A 24,705-nucleotide genomic window follows, 5' to 3' on the forward strand; every position below is an offset into this window, starting at 1 on the left:
CTTTTCTCTTTGTTTCTTTCTGTCTACAACCTTGCCCTGGAAATTAGCAATTCATTAGAGGACTCACATTTTGTGATATATTTCAATGTAATAAGAAATGTGATGTTATGATACTTCATAATGGTATATTAATATTATAAACATTAGACTTATATGTAGGGCACTTAATCCTAACATTTCTAAGCAAATCAAAGTCATGCATGCACACAAGTAGGTGCACCATATCCACTCCTTTATTACTTTAAAAAAATGATCTATCTACATGTACTTTAGGCTTCAGAAAATAGAGACAATTGCCTTAAAAAAAAGGGATGATAGAGAAGTAATTAATAAGCATATGTATCTTTAATTATTTATTTCAAATTTCAGGTGTTTGGTTAAGTTCTTTATGTTTTATCGTCTCTCACAACTATGACTATACGTGTACTCATACGGAAACATATCTTTGCATCGTTCCAGGTTTGTGGGTGCAGTTTCTTCTCTGTTTTTCCATGCCTCGCAACCTTCCCAGGATTCTTAGCACCAAGCAGGCTGCAGGAGGCATCCCCTGTTTGAATGGGATCCGGGTTATTAGCATTACCTGGGTCATCTTGGGTCACTCATTCTCCATGGTGATGAACGCTGGCTTATCAGGTATTTAATCATTGTTGTTGCTTTCATTAACGTCATCATCATCATCATTATTGTTAGGCCTAAAACAAAAACATGTTGTATTGCCCTTTGAGACCGACCCCAAAATCTTGAAATCTATGGTCGGCTGTTTTAAAAAGTGTTTTGTTATTACCGTTTTTTTAGAAGAAAAAAATGTATTAAAGCATTCAAAACTGAGAAATATCAGCCCAAAGTGGGAGTAAAAAAAAAAAAAGAGAGAGATTTCAGACCGACCGACCCATTTTGGGGCATCTAAAGGGCAGTACAACATCTTTTTTTTTTAGGCCTTATCATCATCATCATCATCATCATCAACATCATTTCATCATCATCATCCACGTCATGATTATCTCATCTTTATCAATTTATCATTATTATCATATTATCATTATCATCATCATCATCAATTTATCATTATTATCAGCATCATCATCATCAATTTATCATTATTATCGGTATCATCATCATTATCATCAATTTATCATTATTATCAGCATCATCATCATCATCATCATTATTATCATTATCATCATGATCATCATCATCATCATCATCATCATCATCATCATCATCAATTTATCATTATTATCGGTATCATCATCATCATCATCAATTTATCATTATTATCATCATCATCATCATCATCATCATTATCATTATCATTATCATCATCATCATCATCATCATCAGCATCATCATCATCATCAGCATCATCATCATCATCATCATCATCATTATCAGCATCATTATCAGCATCATCATCATTTCATCATCATCCACGTCATGATTATCATCATCAATTTATAATTATTATCAGTATCATCATCATCATCAATTTATCATTATTATCGGTATCGTCATCATCAATTTATCATTATTATCATCATCATCATCATCATCATCATTATTATCATTATTATCATTATCATCATCATCATCATCAGCATCATCATCAGCATCATCATCAGCATCATCATCATCATCATTATCAGCATCATTATCAGCATCATCATCATTTCATCATCATCCACGTCATGATTATCATCATCAATTTATCATTATTATCAGTATCATCATCATCATCAATTTATCATTATTATCAGTATCATCATCATCATTATTATCATTATCATCATCATCATCATCATCATCATCAGCATCATCATCATCATCATCATCATCATCAGCAGCAGCATCATGATCATCATCATCATTATCATTATCAGCAATATTATCAGCATCATCATCATTTCATCATCATCCACGTCATGATTATCATCATCATCAATTTATCATTATTATCAGCATCATCATCATCAATTTATCATTATTATCAGCATCATCATCATCAATTTATCATTATTATCGGTATCATCATCATCATCATCAATTTATCATTATTATCATCATCATCATCATCATCATCATTATAATCATTATCATCATCATCATCATCATCATCATCATCATCATCATCATTATTATTAGCATCATTATCAGCATCATCATCATTTCATCATCATCCACGTCATGATTATCATCATCAATTTATCATTATTATCAGTATCATCATCATCATCAATTTATCATTATCAGCATCAGCATCATCATCATCATCATTATCATCATCATTATTATCATTATCATCATCATCATTATTATCATTATCATCATCATCATTATTATCAGTATCATCATCATCATCAATTTATCATTATCATCATTATCATCATCATCATCAGCATCATCATCATCATCATCATCATCATCATCAGCAGCAGCATCATGATCATGATCATCATTATCATTATTAGCATCATTATCAGCATCATCATCATTTCATCATCATCCACGTCATGATTATCATCATCAATTTATCATTATTATCAGCATCATCATCATCAATTTATCATTATTATCAGTATCATCATCATCATCAATTTATCATTATTAGCAGCATCATCATCATCATCATCATCATCATCATCATTATTATCATTATCATCATCATCATCATCATTATTGTAGAGATATCTACATATGATCCTTGAGACAATGTGGTAATTTCATGGTTCTTTGTTTATTAACACTCAACTGAACTCCAATCAATTCCATACACCGGAATGTACAAAGTAGCAATAGTAGTAGTAGTTTAGTAGGTAAAACAAAGTTTTCCTTCCTTGAATCCGTGCCCACATCATATCATATCTGTAGTTTCCATGTGACAAGCCTAGCTACGTTTGTACAACAATTCCAGTCAATCTACGGTATCCTCAAAACAAAAACTAAATTTGGCTTCTTATATCTTGATCCTTACAATTATAATTATCATCATCATCATTATCATCATCATCATCATCAATTTATCATTATTATCGGTATCATCATCATCATCATCAATTTATCATTATTATCATCATCATCATCATCATCATCATCATCATCATTATTATCATTACCATCATCATCGTCATCATCATCATCATCATCATCATCATCATCATCATTGTTGTTGTTTTTGTTAAGAAGATAGGGGTTTCCAGAATTAATGAGATAATTTTTTTTTTAAATGTGCATTGTATTATTTGCTTTTGAGTGGAAGAAAGGCTCAACCAGTTTTCTATCAGAAACCTGAATCAAGAATATTTTAATGTTAACAATGTAATTTCTAATGTCATTGCAATTTATTTCAAAGTTTTTTTTAGTCTTATCACATAATGGTAGACTTCACTTACAAACACTGTACATATATTGGCCATCTTTTTTACTTTTTGTATGCTTTGTCATATTTTATGGAAAACAAAATTCTAATTTGCAGTACTATATTTTTCTCTCATTGTCCTTTTTTTTCTTCAGAAAATATCTTTCTTGCCTTGAAAAACTACATTCAGGATATCACCTTCCAGGTCATTATTTCTGCACCATTTGCTGTTGATTCATTCTTCTTGCTCAGGTAAACAGCCAATACATCATGTCATAGTCACACTTTCATGTAAAATCTAGCCTGCAAGCGCTATATAGATTTTGTTTTAAAATTAATGATGCTGTAGCTGCCACGTAATGCCATGTAATTTCAAGACAAAAGCCAATCCCTGGGGGGTGAGGGGAGGGAGATACTCACATGTTAGTGAGTCATTTTTTTCACACAAAAATCCTAAACATGGGTTCCACTTTTAACAAAAATATTATTAAAAATGGGTCAGTTTTTTTCAAAATCTGCACAAAAAAAACCCCAAAACCCGTGAATTGTGAAAAATGGGTCATTTTTCGTGAAAAATAATGGAGGCCACTTCAAAAGCATGTAATAATGCCCCGAAATGCCATGTAGGGGCCATAATTGACAAGATGATACTGCAATTGTATGGCTTGACGTGGCTATGCCTCATGTGAAACTATGATGCACCCTTTCTTCATTGATTCTTGTTTTCTTTCTCTGTTCAAACAGCATGTATGTAGTAAGCAAGAGGAACTTGTAATCAAATACATGATGTACAGATGGAAAAGCAGGTTGGACGATTGAGATTGAGATTAAGATTTATTTGCAAGTATATATTGTACTTTGTTTTGATGCTTTTTACCATGTCACTTCATAGGCTTAACAACATGATTCCAAAATCTCATGATGTACTTCATGTTTTCATTTTTTGATAGTGGTCTTCTCTTGTCATATCTCGCCTTGAAGAAGATGAAGGACAATGATGGCAAACTTTCCTGGGGATGGCTCTACTTACACAGATACATCAGGTCAGTCCCACTTCTAAACGAAAAAAAATATGTGGGCTATATCCGATTGTGCCCCCAGGGGGTGTTTCACAAAGATCCTAAGTTGAAATTTTATCTTAGTTGGACTTTAACAATTAATGGAAAGCTGTTAGCATGTTTGAAAATATTTTGTACAAGATATTTTAAAAGGTATAAAATGTTGATTCAAATCATTCATATTTTCTATTATCAAGGAGATTTCATGTTCTTGATGTGGAATTTATGCAAAGTCTAAAATACTTTCTTTTGAATAAATTTTATTTTAAGACTACAAATGGCCCCTCCATAATATTTAAGTCCAAGTTAGAGTTATGTTCGACTTTGTGAAACACTCCCCATAGATGGTAATGTATTCTGTTTAGCTTTTCAAGTAGACCATGAATTTTCCCCTTTAACTTGTTTTATTTATGCCATACAAATAATATCCCAGTACCGCGATTTTTCATGGCGTAGATAAACCAAAGACTTCAAGAATATTAAACTGTTTCCCATGCAAGATTAATCTATAACGGTGATAAAAGTTTTGTCATAGAGCTAAACAAAACCAGAAATTGGTGACTTTGCTAAGCCATTGTGTTGCACAATGCCAATAGGTCCGTCCATTGGTGCATAATGTTTTGCTCGCAACATTTAGAAACGGGATAATTCTTGGCAACGTGATGCCCAAATCTCATGACATCCGTGTATCAAATTGACCGCACATAATGATTTATATATATTATAGGTTCGAGTCCCGTCAAGGCATAAATGTCCTTTGGCAATACATTGATTTACATTTGCCACACTCAACCAACGATCGCATTTCTAGTTTTGTTTATATAAATCATGTATTAGGTAGCAAGGTGCCCGCACACTTAATTCTATATTTTATGTAGTTTCTTGATTACAAAGTAAAATTTTTATCATATTTTTTATTTTATCACAATTTTTATCATCTGAATAAAAAGTTACTTGGCCAAACATCAAAGCCTCTTGACGCTCATTCACAGGTTCGTGTTCAAAACCAAGTCGATGCCCTAGTGCTCTTTGGTAAGGCATTAATCTTCATTACCAGGTCCCTCAGAGAGGACCTAAAGCCATCGGTCCTTTGGTTGCTTACGAACAAGCATTTAAGCTTTCTTATCAGTCAGGTAAAATAACCACCACTAAACCAACGTATGCCACAGGAAACTATTGCAGTTTTTAAAGAAAGTTTCATCTTTTTGTGTACTAAATGAATGGCAAGTGGGGATGGAAGGGTAAAGTGTAAAGTGCTGTATGTTTTGGTATTAAAGTATGCTTAAAAACCTCTCCAGTTTATAATAATATAAATAATACAAAAAAATTATATAGCGCGTGTGACATAAAAGTTTCAAAGCGCTGTACACAAATCAAGATTACTTCAAGAACAATCAATACTACTAATGGAATTAACATTACTTCAATTACCAAGAAAACAAAATGTTACTAACATAACTTAACAAATTTACATTACTAAAGAAATTAACATAACATGTGAATTCCTTGGAAAGTTAACATATAATATTATATTAATAATATCAACAATTTAAAAAGACATAATGTATTGTGTAGGTATAGGCATTGTAATACTAATTCAAACTTATTTTATACTTATTTGGGTATTTTTGGAATAGATGAGTTTTTAGATTCTTTTTGAAAATGTCAACGGTGGGTGAGTCCTGGATATGGGCGGGGAGAGTGTTCCAAAGAGTGGGGGCACAGACTGAGAAGGCCCTGTGACCATAGCGGTTGTGGGTGCGAGCTGGGGTCTGGATGATGATCTAAGGTTCATGTCGGTAGTCTATTTGGGTGAGATCAGTTCAATCAGGTATGAGGGTGCGCGATGATGGATGATGTTGAACGTGAGGAGAAGGATCTTGAATTGGATGCGTCGAGGGATTAAGAGCCAAGGGTGCAGATGACTGCAGTGATGTGATCTTGCTTTCTAGTGCGAGTGATGAGAAGTGCAGCGGTGTTCTGTTATGTTCTGTTACAGCGGCATAGGTGAACAAAACCTTTATTTTCTTTTTTTTCATCAGGTTGACGCCACCCCTGGCTATGGTGATTCTAATCTGGATGTTCTTCCTACCCACTATGAGTCATGGGCCTGTTTCATATCGTTTTGATGCAAAGGTTGACCTCTGCCGGGCTTGGTGGTGGACAGATCTCCTATATATCAATAACTTTGTCCCTCCCGGGGTGGAGCAGGATGTAAGTACTTAGTAATGCTGTTTTAAATGTCATTTTTTTGCGCCCAGCAAAAGGGCGCAAAGTTTGCAAGACTAGCAGAAAGTACATTTCTAGAAATATACTTTTTAAGTTTGTCCTTTTTTTGAAATACATCTACACTAAAAAGGACATTTTGGTACAATATACAATTTCCAAATTATATGTTGGGTTGTAACTTATTTATTTGGTTCTTTATCCTTTCATTAAAAATCTACAAAATAGAAAATTGATTGAATTTCATGATGGTAGAGGTGCCGTGGTCGAGTAGATACATCACCGGACTGTCGATCACAAGGTCATCGGTTCAAGTCCCACCAGGGCACTAATGTCCTGTGGAAAGACATTGGTCTACATTTGCCACACTCACCCCGCGATTGCATTTTTAGTTTTGTTGCTTTATCCTTTCATTACAAGTCTACAAAATAGAAAATTGATTGAATTTCATGATGGTGCCCTTTTGCTGAGCACATAGCGATTTATGTTATGTAGAAAATTATGTATTTAAACAAATTTTTATACATTTAGTTTAAGAAAGAAAATGTGATGTCATCCCTCAAACTGTTTTGTGAGAGGCAATTATTTTGAAATTGTTTTTGGTCTTGGGCAAAATTTACTTTGTACTGTTTGTACTGTATACACATGCCAGTAATAGATCAAATAATTGTGTTTCTTTCTCACTCTGTATGTTAAAGCCTTGTAGTCCTGTAGAAGTTTTTCAGACCCGGAAAAGTTGTTAAGTACAAGGTTTTTTGGTTGATTTGTGTTCTAGATGGGTATTGAAGTAAATTCAGCCAAGTTGCCAGCTTGGCAACCTTGTGCAACTTTTTTAATAGCCATATTAGCATAATCATCTTATTAGCATATGTGCAATATGTAAAAATGTTGCTTATCTCAATCCAGGAACCCTGAAAACATGGATAATACGACTTTTCAAGGGTTTTATATGACAAGGAATTCATTTATGACACCAATTTTTATTTTTAAGTAATACAATTGTCTTAAATAGCATTAATTAGCATAATATGTACAATATACATGTATGGACTTCATTGTCATTGTTTATCTATAAAGCCTAAAAATGGTGCAATGCAACATTGTAAATCACTTTTGAAAGATTAGTCATTAATTCATGAGAAGATATTCCATGTATAATTAGCCTAATTAGCATAATAATCTAATTAGCATATATGTGCAATGTGTAATAATGTTGCTAATCTCAATCCAGGAGGCCTAATAACATGAATAATACAACTTTTCAAGGGTTTTCTATGACGAGGAATTCATTTATGACACCAGTTTTTGGTTCCAAGTAATGCAATTGTCTTAAATAGCACAATGAGCATTAATGAGCTAATAAGCATGTGTACGATATATTATGGACTTCATTGTTATTTTTGTCTATAAAACCTAAAAGTGATGCAATGCAACATTGTAAATCACTTTTGAAAGACTAATTATTAATTAATGAGAAGATATTCCATGTAGATGTAGTATAATTAGCCTAATTAGAATGTATGTGCAATATGTAATAATGTTGCTAATCTTAATCCAGGAAGCCTGAAGACATGGATAATATGACTTATACAGGAATTCTGCCACCAGCTTGAGCAACGTCGGGCTTGTACACTCAATGGTTCTGGCTTTGGTTAACATAGACAGATCATAGTTCGCACTGTTGTATTCAACATCCCTGGCCTATGTACGTACCTGTCTCACCACATCATCAATTCCATCATTATCATCTGCTTTAACCATCTTCAGTGTGTTTCTGACAGTCTCTCTAAATCCTAGGACTGAAGCCCAACCATCAATGCGTATGATGACCTCGTAATTTCCTAGACATTTCATGAGGTTCAACAACATTGCCTTAAGACCAAGATAACCACCACATTGGACATACGATTTGTGAAGCTAAATAGAGACCCAAATAATTGATATTCTACATATAGGCTAATTAGGCATATTAGTACAATAATTACATATTAAGCCAATTGCATTACTTAAAAATAATAAATGGTGTCACAACTAAATCCCTCGTCATGGAAAACCCTGGAAAGTCATATTATCCATGTTTTCAGTCTTCCTAGTTTAATATTAGCAACATTATAACATATGGCACATACATGTACAGTGTATATGCTACTATTAGGCTAATTATACGACATTTACATGGAATATATTCTAATGAATTAATGTGTAGTCTTTCAAAAGTGATTTACAATGGTGCATTGCGCCATTTTTAGGCTTTATAGATAAACAATGACAATAAAGTCCATATATCGTACATATGCTAATTAGCTGATCATGCTATTTAAAACAATTGCATTACTCAAAAATAAATATTGGTGTCATAAATGAATTCCTCGTCATGGAAAACCCTTGAAAAATCATATTATCCATGTTTTCAGGCTTCCTGGATTAAGATTAACAACATTATTACATATTTCACATATATGCTAATTAGATGATTATGCTAATTAGGCTAATTATACTACATAAACATAGAATATCTTCCCATGAATTAATGATTAATCTTTCAAAAGTGATTTACAATGTTGCATTGCACCATTCTTAGGCTTTATAGTTAAACAATGACAATGGAGTCCATATATTGTACATATTATGCTAATTATGCTTTTTAAGACAAATTGTATTACTTAGAAATAAAAATTGGTGTCATAAATGAATCCTTGTCATATAAAACCCTTGAAAAGTCGTATTATCCATGTTTTCAGGCTTCCTGGATTGAGATATATTACATATTGCACATATGCTAATTAGATGATTATGCTAATATGGCTATTAAAAAAGTTGCCCAAGGTTGCCAAGCTGGCAACTTGGCTGAATTTACTTCAATACCCATCTAGAACACAAATCAACAAAAAAACCTTGTACTTATCAACTTTTCCAGGTCATGTACATGGCATATATCTACTGGACTATTGTTAAATACTCTCAGTAACTTGTATTTACTTTAACATTTCCTTCCTTGGTTTATACTTCCATTAAATTTCATTCTTTCTGTCTGCACATAGACTTAAACTGCACTACTAAGACTCATGGTTAACTGTTTAAAGAGAAGGTTGAGTTCTGGGAAGAGGTGACCAATAATTTGTGAGCGTTATTGTTATTATACAAGTGTGGAAGAATATCAGATAAAATTTGTTCCCTGCAAAGCATGGCTCTTCAATTGCCTTCATATTCTAAACATGGCATGTAACAGCATAACAATCAGGACGGATTTTTATGCCACATGTTCGTGTAGTCCCATATACATCTCTCTGATGTACTTGTAAATTTACCGAGACTGCATGGGCCAAATTTCTTATAATTTTGATGATTCCAGAACCTTGATGTACACACCAATGCCTATATGCTAGATGATCGACCTTTTTTGATTGATTCCACACCCTTTCACAATGCAATCACATGACCAGAACTCAACTTTATCTTTAAAACTCATTTTGCATGAATTCATCACATCTATATCCATGAAGTGCATAGCCTGGAGCTGGTACCTGGCCAACGACATGCAGTTTTTCATCATTAGCCCTCTTCTTCTCATTCCCATGTATTGGTATGTACGACTGGAAACTTCTGGTGTTAATGATTTGTAGACACAGACCATCAATGTCTCATATGGTCTGTGTCTACAAAAGTATGTCCCACTGGCCCAACGAATTCTTTTCCTTTTCCAATCACCTGGAAATATAATTTGTATATAAAACCCTTGAAAAGTCGTATTATCCATGTTTTCAGGCTTCCTGGATTGAGATATATTACATATTGCACATATGCTAATTAGATGATTATGCTAATATGGCTATTAAAAAAGTTGCCCAAGGTTGCCAAGCTGGCAACTTGGCTGAATTTACTTCAATACCCATCTAGAACACAAATCAACAAAAAAACCTTGTACTTATCAACTTTTCCAGGTCATGTACATGGCATATATCTACTGGACTATTGTTAAATACTCTCAGTAACTTGTATTTACTTTAACATTTCCTTCCTTGGTTTATACTTCCATTAAATTTCATTCTTTCTGTCTGCACATAGACTTAAACTGCACTACTAAGACTCATGGTTAACTGTTTAAAGAGAAGGTTGAGTTCTGGGAAGAGGTGACCAATAATTTGTGAGCGTTATTGTTATTATACAAGTGTGGAAGAATATCAGATAAAATTTGTTCCCTGCAAAGCATGGCTCTTCAATTGCCTTCATATTCTAAACATGGCATGTAACAGCATAACAATCAGGACGGATTTTTATGCCACATGTTCGTGTAGTCCCATATACATCTCTCTGATGTACTTGTAAATTTACCGAGACTGCATGGGCCAAATTTCTTATAATTTTGATGATTCCAGAACCTTGATGTACACACCAATGCCTATATGCTAGATGATCGACCTTTTTTGATTGATTCCACACCCTTTCACAATGCAATCACATGACCAGAACTCAACTTTATCTTTAAAACTCATTTTGCATGAATTCATCACATCTATATCCATGAAGTGCATAGCCTGGAGCTGGTACCTGGCCAACGACATGCAGTTTTTCATCATTAGCCCTCTTCTTCTCATTCCCATGTATTGGTATGTACGACTGGAAACTTCTGGTGTTAATGATTTGTAGACACAGACCATCAATGTCTCATATGGTCTGTGTCTACAAAAGTATGTCCCACTGGCCCAACGAATTCTTTTCCTTTTCCAATCACCTGGAAATATAATTTGTATATAGGTAGAATGTTTAAAATGAACCTAAAAACAAACTTTACCTGGCATTCTATAGGTAAACAGTTGAGGAGTAAAGAAGAAATTAAAGGATAACAAAAAACTCTGCATATAGGGCTCGCCAAGAACCCAAATCTGACTTGGGTACCATGCATGCACACCCTATTCTATGCGAGTGCGTACGTGTGCGTTAAGTAGTCTACTCTAGAAGATGTTTTACAGCTAGTCCATGGGGTGTTTTTTAGTGCAATAATATACAAATAATGAATGGTTATGAGTTCAATAGTGCGAATATTTTCATGAGTTGAAAGATTAACATTCTATTCAACGAGGCGTCAGCCGAGTTGAATAGAATTAACGTTAATCTTTCAACGAATGAAAATATTTGCACTATTGAACGAATGAAAAACATTCATTATTTGTTTTATACAACATCGAAGAAGATCTAATAGAACGTTAATCAACAAATTATGCTTTACTCCTTATATTAAAGATAAATTAAAGTTGGAGTCAAGCCTTCTCGATTACATTGAGATTGCCTTCGCGTCAGATACACGCAGGGATACGCGCGCGCACGACTGAGAGGTACGCAGTCTGCATATAACCAAAAATGCACGGCGCATATAACCAAAAATGCACGACCGTGCAATATACCATCTATTGAATATCATGTGACCAACAATCCTCCAATCAAATGACAAGGATCCACGTAGGTGTTGTATAATTATTTGTTAAAGAAAAAATTGAAGCTCTTAATTGGTTTGACAATGGTATAGCAACATGGAACCCCTTACATCAAGAGCAAAACATGTTTTGTTGATGAGTATATACACTCATCTCCCTTTCGGCATAGTGGCCTGATTTTCATCGGATGCATCCGGACGAATCCGATGAAACGGCCACTATGAATGGTGCTGAAGAGAAAACGCTGAAAGAAGAGAAATATGCGATGAAATTCTCCTGCTCAATCTTGAGCAGGAGAAATTCTCTTTCTTTGGTGCGACTCCAATTAAACGGCACTATGAATTGGTTCGGGAGAAAACACAGATGAAAACGGACTAAGGTTGTTATCTTGTTCCGGCTAAAGCTAGTGTACTGGCACTTTTTTGGAACCCAGCTATGCACTGCACTGTCTGCCAAATCCAAAAAAGCACGCGCCAGCAGCTAACAAGCGATTGCACAATAACTATTCACTTCCTGCCGGGGCTCGCCACAGCGAGTGAATTTCACCGGCAGTATAAAAGGGACAGCATGGGAAGCGGCAGTTTCACCTTTGTTTACATCAGGCAAATTCTATCGGTATTTTCATCGGTGCGACTCCGATAGAAGCACTATGAAAGAGATATAATTCTAACCTTTAACCTACTATTAACTCTCTTGGGCTATTATGTAAGACACAAGGGGCTTCTATACAACTATTAATATTGAAGGGATGTACATGTAGGACTATATCTCTATGCATGTTTGAAGATTTTCTATGCATGTTTGAAGATTTTCTATGATTCAAGTATTATGTGACCTGTAACATTTTGACTGAAATATTGATTCAAAGTTTCTGACATGAACTGCATTTATCTTTGTAACAATCAGTCAATCCTGCATTATAGCATGCAACCACCTGTCTATGAAGACCACATTTTCCTTTTCCTGTGCCTTGTCATTTGTCATATTTGAACCAGTACTAAAGGAACCTGTACATATAGAGATCAATTGTCTGTAAAGACTACTTTTCTTGTCTCCCTTTAGTAGGGATGTCAGACGCTCGCGCTGCAATCCTGAAATCGAGCCATCAATGTGCGTACGAGCCAACGGTGATTGTAGTCGAAATAAAAACATGCAATCTTTAAAAATTCATTAAAAATCAAAATCAGCAGGAAAGAACTAATTGATTAAGAATTACCGTAGATTAAAGTTGTATTCCAATATTGGAAGCATTTTCTTCACAAGTAGAATCGTAGAATCAATCAAAATATGGCAGTAAAGATGAGCTCTAATTCGCCCATTGGCCCTTTGCAAGCGTTTGAAAGGCATTGCAGCAGCCATGGCACTGCTTTTCTGTGACTCTCTGAAAAACTGTGCATGTTTACATCGAAATCTGGAGGTGATCCCGGGGTCACACAATGCCCAAATTTGGACATGTCATTCATGAAACTTAGAAAAGTTGACCATGCGCGTTGACTTTTTTGCCTACCCCATACTTTTAATATATTTGAGCAGTAAAAAAAAGTTCCAATTTATAGCAATCTTTTTCTTATAAAAATGAACTTTTTGCAAAAGTCAATGTTAGTATATTTATAAGTGATATCCAAGCTATCTTTGAGCCAAAAATCTAAGGGAAATTCATTCAGGATCATCTACAGATAATCACAAACTTCCGATGTATACTACCCAAGACTGAACAACCGTAAGTTTTGACACTCGCCCTCAACCCCTGGTGATTCTGTGCTGAACACGTACGGACCGAACGAAATATTTGCAGCTAGAAACTACTTTCCATGGATAAATTGAGAATTTTGATCGACTACAAACGTTGAATATAAGTTTTTCATAATTAAAGACTCCATTATTAAAGCAATAACTCAGTATTTATTATAGAAAAAGAAGTTGAAATGTTGAATGTGTGTACCAGTGAAATGCCGGGAGGAAGTATAAATGAAAGAAAAGCGTGATGTTATCATCAAGCCGCAATGGCCACGTGCGCGCACGTGGAAATTTCCATTGTAAGCGCCAGCATGTGGCTCTTCTTCTAAGTGTACAAACTCCCTCTTTAAAAAAGATAAAATGCAAGAAATTATTAAAACAATGTTTCAAGGGAAACTAAACACTGTTTCGAGGGAAATTACGTAGAAATGAGCAATTCTAGTGACTCAGCTGTAATTGTAAGTATACAGGTGTTATTCTCCTGATACATTTGTAACATTACAAGAGGTTTTCTGGACATTTACCATATTTGTTTTCCTTTATCAAAAAGCAATTTTACATGTACTTGGAATTGATATATTTTTCCACCATGACTGCCAGAATTTTAATCCAAGTTTACATTGAAATATCATCTTATATTTGTATCGCTGATTATTTGAAAATCTTTACTTGAAAATCAGCGATCCTCCAGATCCTCAAATCGATCCTCAAATTTTATCAGGAAACATTTTTCCTGAGATATTTTTTTTTTTAAATCTTCGTTTTTCTTTGTTTTTCTTTGTTTGTTGCCATGGCAACCTTATATTTTAATTTTAAAAATGTTGTGGAAAGATGTCCCTGCCATTATCTTAGAATGCAAAGTGTTTTGAGTAGCAATTTGATCTGGAAAGTAAATACCGGTATATTACTTTTTAAATATTTTCTTATTTTCTTTGTTTTGTTTCCATGGCAACAATATATTTAATTTCAAGGTTTCTCTTAAAAATGTTGATAAAAAGAATATAATGAAGAAAAGTTCTGTTGAAATTTCAATGAGAAACAAGATATATTTTTTGAGATATGGCACATCAAACAATGCTTGCAATGTTGAGGTATGTACTCTTTACTATGTACTTAAATTACACTCGGTGCCATGCTTACATTGCAATTTCCTATGCAAAAACTTCAGGAAATACCCCTAAATAAAAATATTAAAAAATTAATATCTCGAGAATCGATTTATATTTTGACTCCATTTTTTTTCCATATTGAATGATAAATTGTGTTCTCCAAATACAGTGCAAAATTGTCATGATTTAATGGACTTCAATTTTTAGTCTAACATCCCTACCTTTAGTGGTCTGTATAATTATGCAGGTTTCACTGTATATCTGTTTATCTTAGTTGCAAATGAGGATTTAAAGCCCCTTTGCACTAGTTTGGCCAGAAGGGATTAGACGTCCCTGCAAGGTCACTGACGGGGTTATCTCATCAAATCAGCTCTAAATTAACATAACAAAAAGAGGATCATGGGGGACCAACAGGCACCAATTAGAATTGTTTGCTATAAAGTGGGCACAAGTAGCTATAAGTAGTGCAGTGGGGCTTTAGGAACTGGCCAAGCATTAACGATCCATATTTTCTCATTACAAAAAAGTTTGGCAAGCTGAGGTGTTTATATGCGGGAGAGAAGTATTAATTTTAATCAGTGTTTCTTTTTAATATGTATTTTATTTATTTTTGGTTGAAAGAGAGTGTGTAAAAGCAGCGAGGGGATGAATTGTTCACAATTTAAAGACACATTCAAAATCACATACCGATATATGCATATACTATTACAAATGGTAAAATTGTAAACACAACAGTAAAAAAAATAGTAATAATCAGGGTATAAAGACCATTATTAGTTTAAAAAAAATTCGGAATAGAATGTTAAGTCATAGATTATAATTCCGTGGAGGAAATGCATTTTACTGCATTAAGATTGCATGGTCATAGCAGCGCATATGAGAGTTTAAACTCACATATCCCTGGTCATAGGATAATGACAATATTGTTAAGAATGAGGAACTTGCTGGAAAATCTTTCATATATATTAACGTGAGACTTTACGAAATCCATTATTCATACAAATAAATGTTGAGTGTATATTTTCTTTGTTTCATATAGGTACGGTCTTAAAGGAATGGTAGTCTTAATCACCACATGTGTGGCTAGTTTCATCACAACTGCAGTGCTTTGTTATCAGAATCCGGACTTCAAGGCTGCACTTCTAGCCCAAGGGTGAGACACATTTTTTCAGAGACCTTAAAAATATGCCAGGGGGTTGTTTCACAAAGATCCTAAATTTAACTTATGCAGAGCCGTTAGCATCTTTGAAATATTTTATAAAAGCTATTTTAAAAACGCTCACAATGTTGATTTAAATCATTCATATTTTCTATTTTCAAGGAGATGCATGTTTTTGATGTGGAGTTTATGAAAAGTCTAACATTTTTGGATTTTTTTTGTGCTTTTGAATATATTTTATTTTAAGGCTACAAATGGCTATCCATAATGTTTAAGTCCAACTGAAAGTAAAGTTCGATTTGGAATCTTTGTGAAACACCCCCCTGATGTATGAGTAGAATGGGCATAAGTTTCTGCACACATTGGATCCATTTCTGTTTCATGACTATATTGCGTTCGATGCCAGGAATTTAAAAAGAAAAAAACACATTGAGATATTCAAAATCATTGGTTTTACCTCAAAATTTGCTATTTTTTCAACTTTTCAACAATATTGCTTCTCATCTATATAGTTTTCAGAGGCTTTTTATTTTGACAATGTAGCAGTAAAAGAAAAATACTGTTGTAGTGAATTATGAAGTCACAATATTTCTGGAATTCTCTTTGCCAATAAATTAACTACTAAAATAAATGGCTTTCCTTGTTATGTAACTTGATTTTTAATGGATCAAACATTGCATTAATGAAATTATTGAAATATACATGAAGTTTGGGCTGCTTTGGTAAAAAAATGTAAATTTAAGGAATAATAATGAAAATAAACCTTATTGGCTTATTCATCAGCGATATTACATACAATGTACATTAAGTCATTTACTTATTGATTCAACCCTCCAGGGATGTTTTGGGTAGAGCATTGAAAATGAACCATGTAAAATGTTAAGAGGAAAATCCAACCTGAACAGACAACTTATCTGTCAAATAGAAATTGTAATCACTATATGTGTGGGCACTTCAAATTTGGCCTAATCGATAATGTCACAGTGATGAAGGTATGGGACAACTTTCCCATTTTATTTGTTTTAACACACACAATGACTAAAATGTCAATTTTTCAAAACTTATGACTCAGGAGGGCTGGTCCTGTTTAGATGAATAATGATATGCTTTATCCATAACATATTTTGAGTAGTGTACGAAGGGAGAAGACGCTTATTAGAAATATAAATTTATGATATTTTTGTAAATGTCATACAGGAGAGCTGCAATGGCCATGACTCTATCACAATCCATTTGCATAGACTTTGCTAGTGATCTCATATTTTAAACATTCATAACTCCAATATTATTAGTCTGAATTATTTCAAACTTCCACCACTATGTTTTTTCTTGTTTTTCCTTTTTCATATAAATATAATTATTGTAAGGGTTGGATTGCCCTTGAAATGATTTTACTACCATTTAGCTTAGGTGAAAATATGAATTCATTATTTGCTGGGGTCTAGAATTCTACATATATGTTATTCATGCTGCCTTTTTTCACCATATTGAATTGCGTTCTGTAATCTTTTTTTTTTTTTCTTTAATAAAATCATCTTTATTCAATATTGCTTTCGACATTACAAAACATAACAAAACATATGTGAATATACATACATAATATAACCAATAGAATAAAAAACAAGACTATAGCTGATTATACAAGATAATTTTTTTTTTTAAAAGCAACACGATGTTTTTCCACCTATTATCAAATGATACAAATTTGTTATTTTTAACATAAATGTATTGTTCAAGTAATCTTATTGTGTCCTTGTGTATTCAAAATCAGAACGGGAGGTATGGCGGTCACTGCTCCTGGTACTGGATACATGTTTGCAACAGATTTCCAGGGAATCGTCTACAACAAACCATATTGTCGTATCCCACCATACCTTGTGGGCATGGCCCTGGGCTACGTCATGTATGATATTGGAAACAAGAAGATTAAACTATCTCCAGTAAGTACACCCAAATGATAAAAGACTTCTCTTGTTTAAGTGCTAGAGAGCAAGAACGAAAGGCGATTAGCTCAGAGTGGTCGAGTTGAGGTTTTTATTATCCAAACGTTTAAATACAGTAATATAACAATAATGATAATAATAATAAATGTATGTTTAACAAATATCTCGGATGAATAATAGGGACCAGAAAATAGCATAAAATGCTAATCGTGTCTTCTTTATGGTTCTATTAAAAACTTCAAGTCTTTTACTGTACCGGTATGTGGTTGAATTCGAAGAAATCTGTCAACAAAATATTCTAAAATGTGATTGAAGGATCATATTCTTGTTCCAACAAAATCTGTTAATTTAGTGAGATAAAAGAAAAATTTAGCCTTTAATTTAAGTGATTTCCATGTGTGCAAAATGTACTCTAAAAAAATAGCTGCGCAAGTATCTATATTTACAATAACACCACCATTCAAGACACTATTTACATTTCAATCACTTTTAAATGCATTTTAATTCAATTCAGTTTACCCCCTGGTAGTAAAGTTTTTCTCCTGGTAGTAAAGTTTTTCCAGATGAGCCAGGGTCACAGATAAGAATCTTCCACTGTATCAGATCTTTGGCTGCGCATAAAGTTACGCATATTCAGATGTACTGTATTCTCATTCCCCGTACTCACTTTAGACTTTGTTTTTTTTAATCTTTTTTTATTCATTGTATTTCAAAAAAACAAACAGAGGATACAGAGAGAGACAAAATGAATTCACAATTTGGTGTTTAAAACAACCCAGATGTTTCATTTGCCACTCAAAAGTCTTGTTGTTTGTATATTTGTGTTTTTATCTGGAGATTCTCGACTGTGACACAGGCAGTAGACAAACAGTTCATTTTTATACTATTGTAGACTGATTAACCCAAAATCACCATGATAGATATAAAATGATTGTCCAACATATACATTTATGTTTATATAATTATGTAATTTCATACCTAGGTATTTGTAGCAGCTGGCTGGGCCATTGCTAGCGCCTTGGGCATAGCGGTGGTCTATGGTCTCTATGATGCGAACAGGGGTGCATCCATAACGACTCGCGCTGCTGATATCATGTACCTTACATTCAGCCGCTTCACCTGGGCCCTGGCTCTTTCCTGGGTCATATTCGCCTGCCATTATGGATACGGAGGTATGTGGAAGAGCTAGAAATCTGCAGTTGTCCTGGTGCCATTTACCACTAAGAATCTTTGAGTGGGGCATATAAATATCTAAAAGTTATTTCATATAGCACGTTTTCCTTGCAGTTACACAGCATTGCACACATTGTTCCACATATTTGGGGTCACTTAAACAATAACATATCACTTGAAAAAGACAGGGTCAGTCAATACGGTCCATTATCCTCTGTAAGAAAATAAATGGGACTTTAGAAGTTTCTTGTATTGTTCGACGGAAGAAGCAGTCTTCACAATAGTAGGTAGCTGTTTCCACAACTTTACTGCAACAGACAGAAAAGACATTTTTCCTGCACTGTTTCTTGGAGAGACGTTGATTGTGGACCTATTGTGCTCATATTCGAAGGATAGAGTCAAAACCCTTCTCATTGGCTGACCAAGAGAATGGCCATGGCCCCACCATTTGGAGCTGTGGGAGGGCTGGTGCAATATCCATTGGAAAATATAAGGACAATTTCACTCCCCTTCCATGTCTAAAATAATGTTCTTAGGAACTGTAAAAATGAAGAAATTTGGCGTAATCTTTTGGACAATTATGGGAACTACCCCTGCTTCTGGTGATCAGCAAACAATAAACTTAAGCATCAGTTTTTAATATTTCAGGGGTGTTATTCTGAAACTTATGTTATATTTTATACTACAAGTATTTTATACAACAGTATATAATATAACATGAATTGTCATAACAATTCAAAATCAGGACTGGTCATTAATACCTGTGCAAAGCTGGCTATGTTAATGTTAAGTTGAGAGAGACATCTCCTGTGTGTGTTTAATGATAATATTTTATGCCATTGCTTTTTACTCTTTCCAGGAGTGGTCAATGACATTTTGTCGTGGAACTTCTGGGTGCCCCTCAGTCGATTGACATATTCAACCTACCTTATACACCCCGTCATACAGAGCCTGTATGGCTACAGCTTAGCTGTTCCTATTCATTGGTCAATTATAACATTGGTAAGTCTCTACTCTTAGCAAATTCAAGTTTTTTTTAAATACCATCCTCAAATTCACAGACCTCAGATTACAGCTGCATGAGCAGGTTACTAGCTAGACTCAAAAAGAAAATAACTAGGCTTCTTTTGAATTATCCATTTATTATTTTTTGGTAAAAATTAGGCTTCAGAGGGAGGGGGGGGGGGAATACATTCCAGTGTTTGCTAGAATAAAAATCATGTTTGTTTTTATGACATTTACAGTCCCTTTAGAGGTGTTGTGGTCAAGTGGATACGTCGCCGGACTGTCAATCACAAGGTCCGCGGTTCAAGTCCCGCCGCCGCACTTGAATGTCCTTTGGCAATTAGATATTGATCTACATTTGCCACACTCCACCCAGGTGAAGTAAATGGGTACCTGGTAGGAATTTATTCCTTGAAATGCCAGAGCGCCGATGGCAGCCGTGCTAAAGCCAGGGTAATAATCGGGAGCGCCAGGAGGGTCAAATCTGACTGACATGTGTGCTATTTATACAAGAACCCATTATTATTATTTATTTATGCACAACTTAACAACAACTCAAAATACAATTAAATGATTTTCAGCAAGGGGTGAATTATTTGGACTGGTTGGTCTCGTAATGATAGTAGGCTTTAATGCAATTACAAAGACTTTGCAACACCAAACTTACCCTATTCCAGTAGCCATGTGCAGCACCGTTTGAAATGTACAGACATGACAATGACATATTAAGTAATCTGTACAGGGGGGGGGGGGGTGTTTTATAAATCTGTTCGTAAAGTTACGCATGACTTTACGAACGACTTGTATATGAAAAGCCAGATGGGATGCTCAATCATTATTAAATACATCAACTAAAGTTAAACTGTGCAGATGTAGATTAACATTCTTTAAATGATAACAAACATTTTTAATGTACAGTATATTTTTTGCCATAATTTAATTGAGGTTATTGACAATATCAGAAAAAACTGGGGGCATGCTATCTGGCTCTTCATATACACAGGATCCTATACAAAGCACAGGATCCTTTAAAACCACATATCTCTTCACCACTTCATAAACAATCAGAATCATGAACTCAGTGCATTTTTCTTTTCTTTTCTTAAAGTGCATAGAGACATGCAATTTTGCCTATGTGTTGTGCGCTATATAAAAATGTTGAATTATTATTATTATTATTACTATTATTACAAACTTTACGAACAGCTTTATGAAACACCCCCCAGGATTTCTATTTAGAATGGGGTAATGAAATTGCCTAGCTTGAGTTGATTTCTTGAATGTCTTTATGATATTGGTCTTTGCTGTTTCCATGGCAAACAAGATCCTGGCCCATTATGGTAGGTTCCCACTGCCGATCAAACCAACCCGACCAAGCCCGATCAAGCTATTTTGGCCTGGTCGGGCTCGGTCGGAAAGGGCGATCGGGGTCGGTCTACCTTGATCGGGGTCGGTCTACCTTGATCGGTATCGATCTGGCTTCCTACACAACAATTTTTGGCATGTCAAAAAATATTGTAAAGTGATCGAGTAGGCAAGCGATCGTAGAGCGATCGTGTATTGTTCGAGTAAAGGTCGAGCTGATCGGGAAACGATCGTATAGAGGTCTAGTTTGGTTGGGGTAGCCCAATATGAAATGTAAAGAAAGATTAGGATATGTTTCTGGGCAGCGTTTCACGAAACCAAGTATAATTTTGCTGACAACGCATTGAAATGCGTGAATTGAATTTAACACGTATTTCAATGGGATGTTGGTAAACGTGTACTATTATACAGTGCGTCCCAGAAAAAGACGAAACCGAGAAGTACCGATGTTTTTTCATAACTTAATCACAACCATAATTAATGAATGATACATATTTGGAAAGCTGAGAGTCTCCTCTTTCAGTTGATGCTACTCACGTGATGCATATGTGACGCATGAGTGATTAAAAGCAATTTGAAGGAAGGAAACCAAAAAGTAATTTGGCGGGCGGTATCTGAATTTCAAAGAAAAATTCATATTTCTAGAAAGTTCATTTTCTGCCCTTTCATATGACACCTCAATCAAGAAAAATGAGCCAGGAATAACAAAGTTCTGTTTGTTTAAAGTAGCCCTTACATTTTCATAATTTTAACAAACGAAATCGTTTTCACTGGGTGCCTGCCGTAGCAAAAAGCAGATTTGACAAAAGACTTAACTCCGTTTCGTTGACAATCAGCCATGCATGAAGACTCTCGTCTACGGCTGAATGTCAACGAAACCGAGTTAAGTCTTTTGTTAATTTCGTTTATTGATACGGCAGGCAGCCAGTGAAAACGAATTCGTTTAATAAAATTATGGAAATGCAAGCACTACTTTAAACAAACAGAACTTTGTCATTCCTTGCTCATTTTTCCTGATTGAGGTGTCATATGAAAGGGCAGAAACTCAACTTTCTAGATATGGGAATTTTTCTAGATATGGGAATTTTTCTACGAAATTCAGATACCGCCCGCCAAATGTCTTTTTGGTTTCCTTCCTTCAAATTGATTTTAATCACTCATGCGTGACATATGCTTCATCTGAGTAGCATCACATGAAAGAGGAGACTCTAAGCTTTCCAAATATGTATCATTCATTAATTATAGTTGTGAGTAAGTTATGATAGAACATCGATACTTCTGGGTTTCGTTTTTTCTGGGACGCACTGTATATGACAGTTTCATGAAACGATGCTCTGGGCCCTGTTGCATTACGAATGATGGTAAATTTGCCATCAATATTAACTACCATAGCAACATCACTCAACAGCCAGTTTTATGTAGTGAGGCCCAGATGTATTTCAAGCAGTCAACTCAAGTGCAATCACTTTGAAATGTACGGCTTTGTCCCAGAGTTGTTGAGCCACAGATCAAAAGCTAAAGCAATAAGGATATACAGTCAAACCTGCTTTAGTGACCACCTGTCTACAAAGACCACCTGTCTACAAAGGCCACATTTGTTGTTTCCCTTGAAAATGGTTTCTCATCAAATCATGTACTAAAGGAACCTGTCAACAAAGACCACCTGTCTACAAAGGCCACTTTTTGTGTTTCCCTTGGGCGGTCGCTATAGACAGGTTTGACTGTAGTAACATTTTTATGGCGCTTAATACTACGTTTCTAAGAGCTTTACATTGTAAATATTATTACCCCGGCCCGTCATTGGATTTAATTGCTAAACCGCACACGATAGTGCACATGGTCGCTCTTGGGGGAGTATTCAAGCCAGGCCAATCCAACAGTATTAAAATTCACATCCTACCGGGGACCCATTTAACACCTGGCTGGAGAGTGGCAAATGTATATTAAAGGACAAGTCCACTCGAAAAATGACTTGCTTCCAATAAAAGCAGAAAACTAGACAAACCAATCAAAAAAAGTTTGAGCAAAACGATAACTAATAAGAAAGTGATGAATTTTTGAAAAAGTTTGTAAAATTATGGAACAATAAGAATCACAACACAAATTGCCAAGATGGTTATCAGTTTGTGACGTCATGTCCTCACTATTTATCAATTGCTCTATATGGTTTAATCCCATTAATTTCCCTTTTTATTCCCTTAAACTTGATTTCCCCATGCCTTTGCCAAGGTTATATGATTTGTATCATATTGCGTGCATGACATTTCACAAAATCTTTTATGAACTTTGAAGAATTTATACCATTTTCTGAATATTGTATATTCATAATTATTGATTTTTATATAAATAGTTTATCAAAATTTACAGTTTTCATGATTTAACTGGAAAAAAAATTACTCTTTATTAGTGCATCCACACAAAAAAATGTTACTTTTAATCGAACTTGGATGCTGGTGTGAAGAAATGAGATTCTTAAGGAGAAAATAGGAAGTTTATATCGTCAATATAAAGAAAATAATTAGTGGATAGTGAGAACGTGATGTCACAGACTTATGAGTGAGTTGCCAATTTGTCTAGTGATCTTCAAAGTTCTGAATGTCATTAAAAATTCATGACTTTCTTATTAGTTTTCCGATTTTGGTCAGACTTTTTTTGATTGGTTAGTCTGATTTTTCTGCTTCTATTGAAGGTAAGTTATTTTTGGAGTGGACTTGGGCTTCAATGTCTTGCCAAAGGAGATTATTCCTACGGCGGGACTGGAATCGTGAACCATGTGATCCACGGTCTGGTGATGTATCCACTACACCATGATACCTCTACGTAATAATATCTTGATTCCTTCTTTGTTATTGACCATCACAGAGTCACCTGTTTGCGGCCTTAATTGTGCTCCTGGCGCATTCCTGTGCTTTGGCCATGTGTGTCTTGGTAGAGTTTCCATTTGGAAACATGGAGAAGATGTTACAGACCCATGCAGTCAAGGCATAAGCAATGTACTTCATGAGCTCACCTACATGTATAGTGATATTTCCTACCTATTTTTAAATTTGTATATGTCTTATTCACTTTTCATAAGTAATTCTAACAAGTCATGTATTTTCAATATGAAAACAGCTATGTCTTATTCATTGGGAAATTGTGTTTAA

General features: G+C 34.6%; 1 protein-coding gene across 1 annotated transcript; it reads left to right on the forward strand.

Annotated features, from left to right (window-relative positions):
• The first annotated feature begins 374 nt into the window (after window positions 1-374).
• On the forward strand, window positions 375-24,547 carry LOC115924148 (nose resistant to fluoxetine protein 6-like). Its single transcript, XM_030985981.1, has 11 exons — window positions 375-633; window positions 3,508-3,604; window positions 4,303-4,395; window positions 6,453-6,624; window positions 10,140-10,255; window positions 11,178-11,243; window positions 15,954-16,067; window positions 17,845-18,013; window positions 18,999-19,188; window positions 20,049-20,191; window positions 24,422-24,547. Exons 1-11 carry the CDS (start codon window positions 492-494, stop codon window positions 24,545-24,547), a joined length of 1,428 nt encoding a protein of 475 aa, XP_030841841.1. The 5' UTR covers window positions 375-491.
• The last annotated feature ends 158 nt before the right edge of the window (window positions 24,548-24,705 follow it).

This window comes from Strongylocentrotus purpuratus, unplaced genomic scaffold (genome assembly GCF_000002235.5).
Source record: "Strongylocentrotus purpuratus isolate Spur 01 unplaced genomic scaffold, Spur_5.0 spur5_contig_837, whole genome shotgun sequence".
NCBI classification, from domain to species: domain Eukaryota; kingdom Metazoa; phylum Echinodermata; class Echinoidea; order Camarodonta; family Strongylocentrotidae; genus Strongylocentrotus; species Strongylocentrotus purpuratus.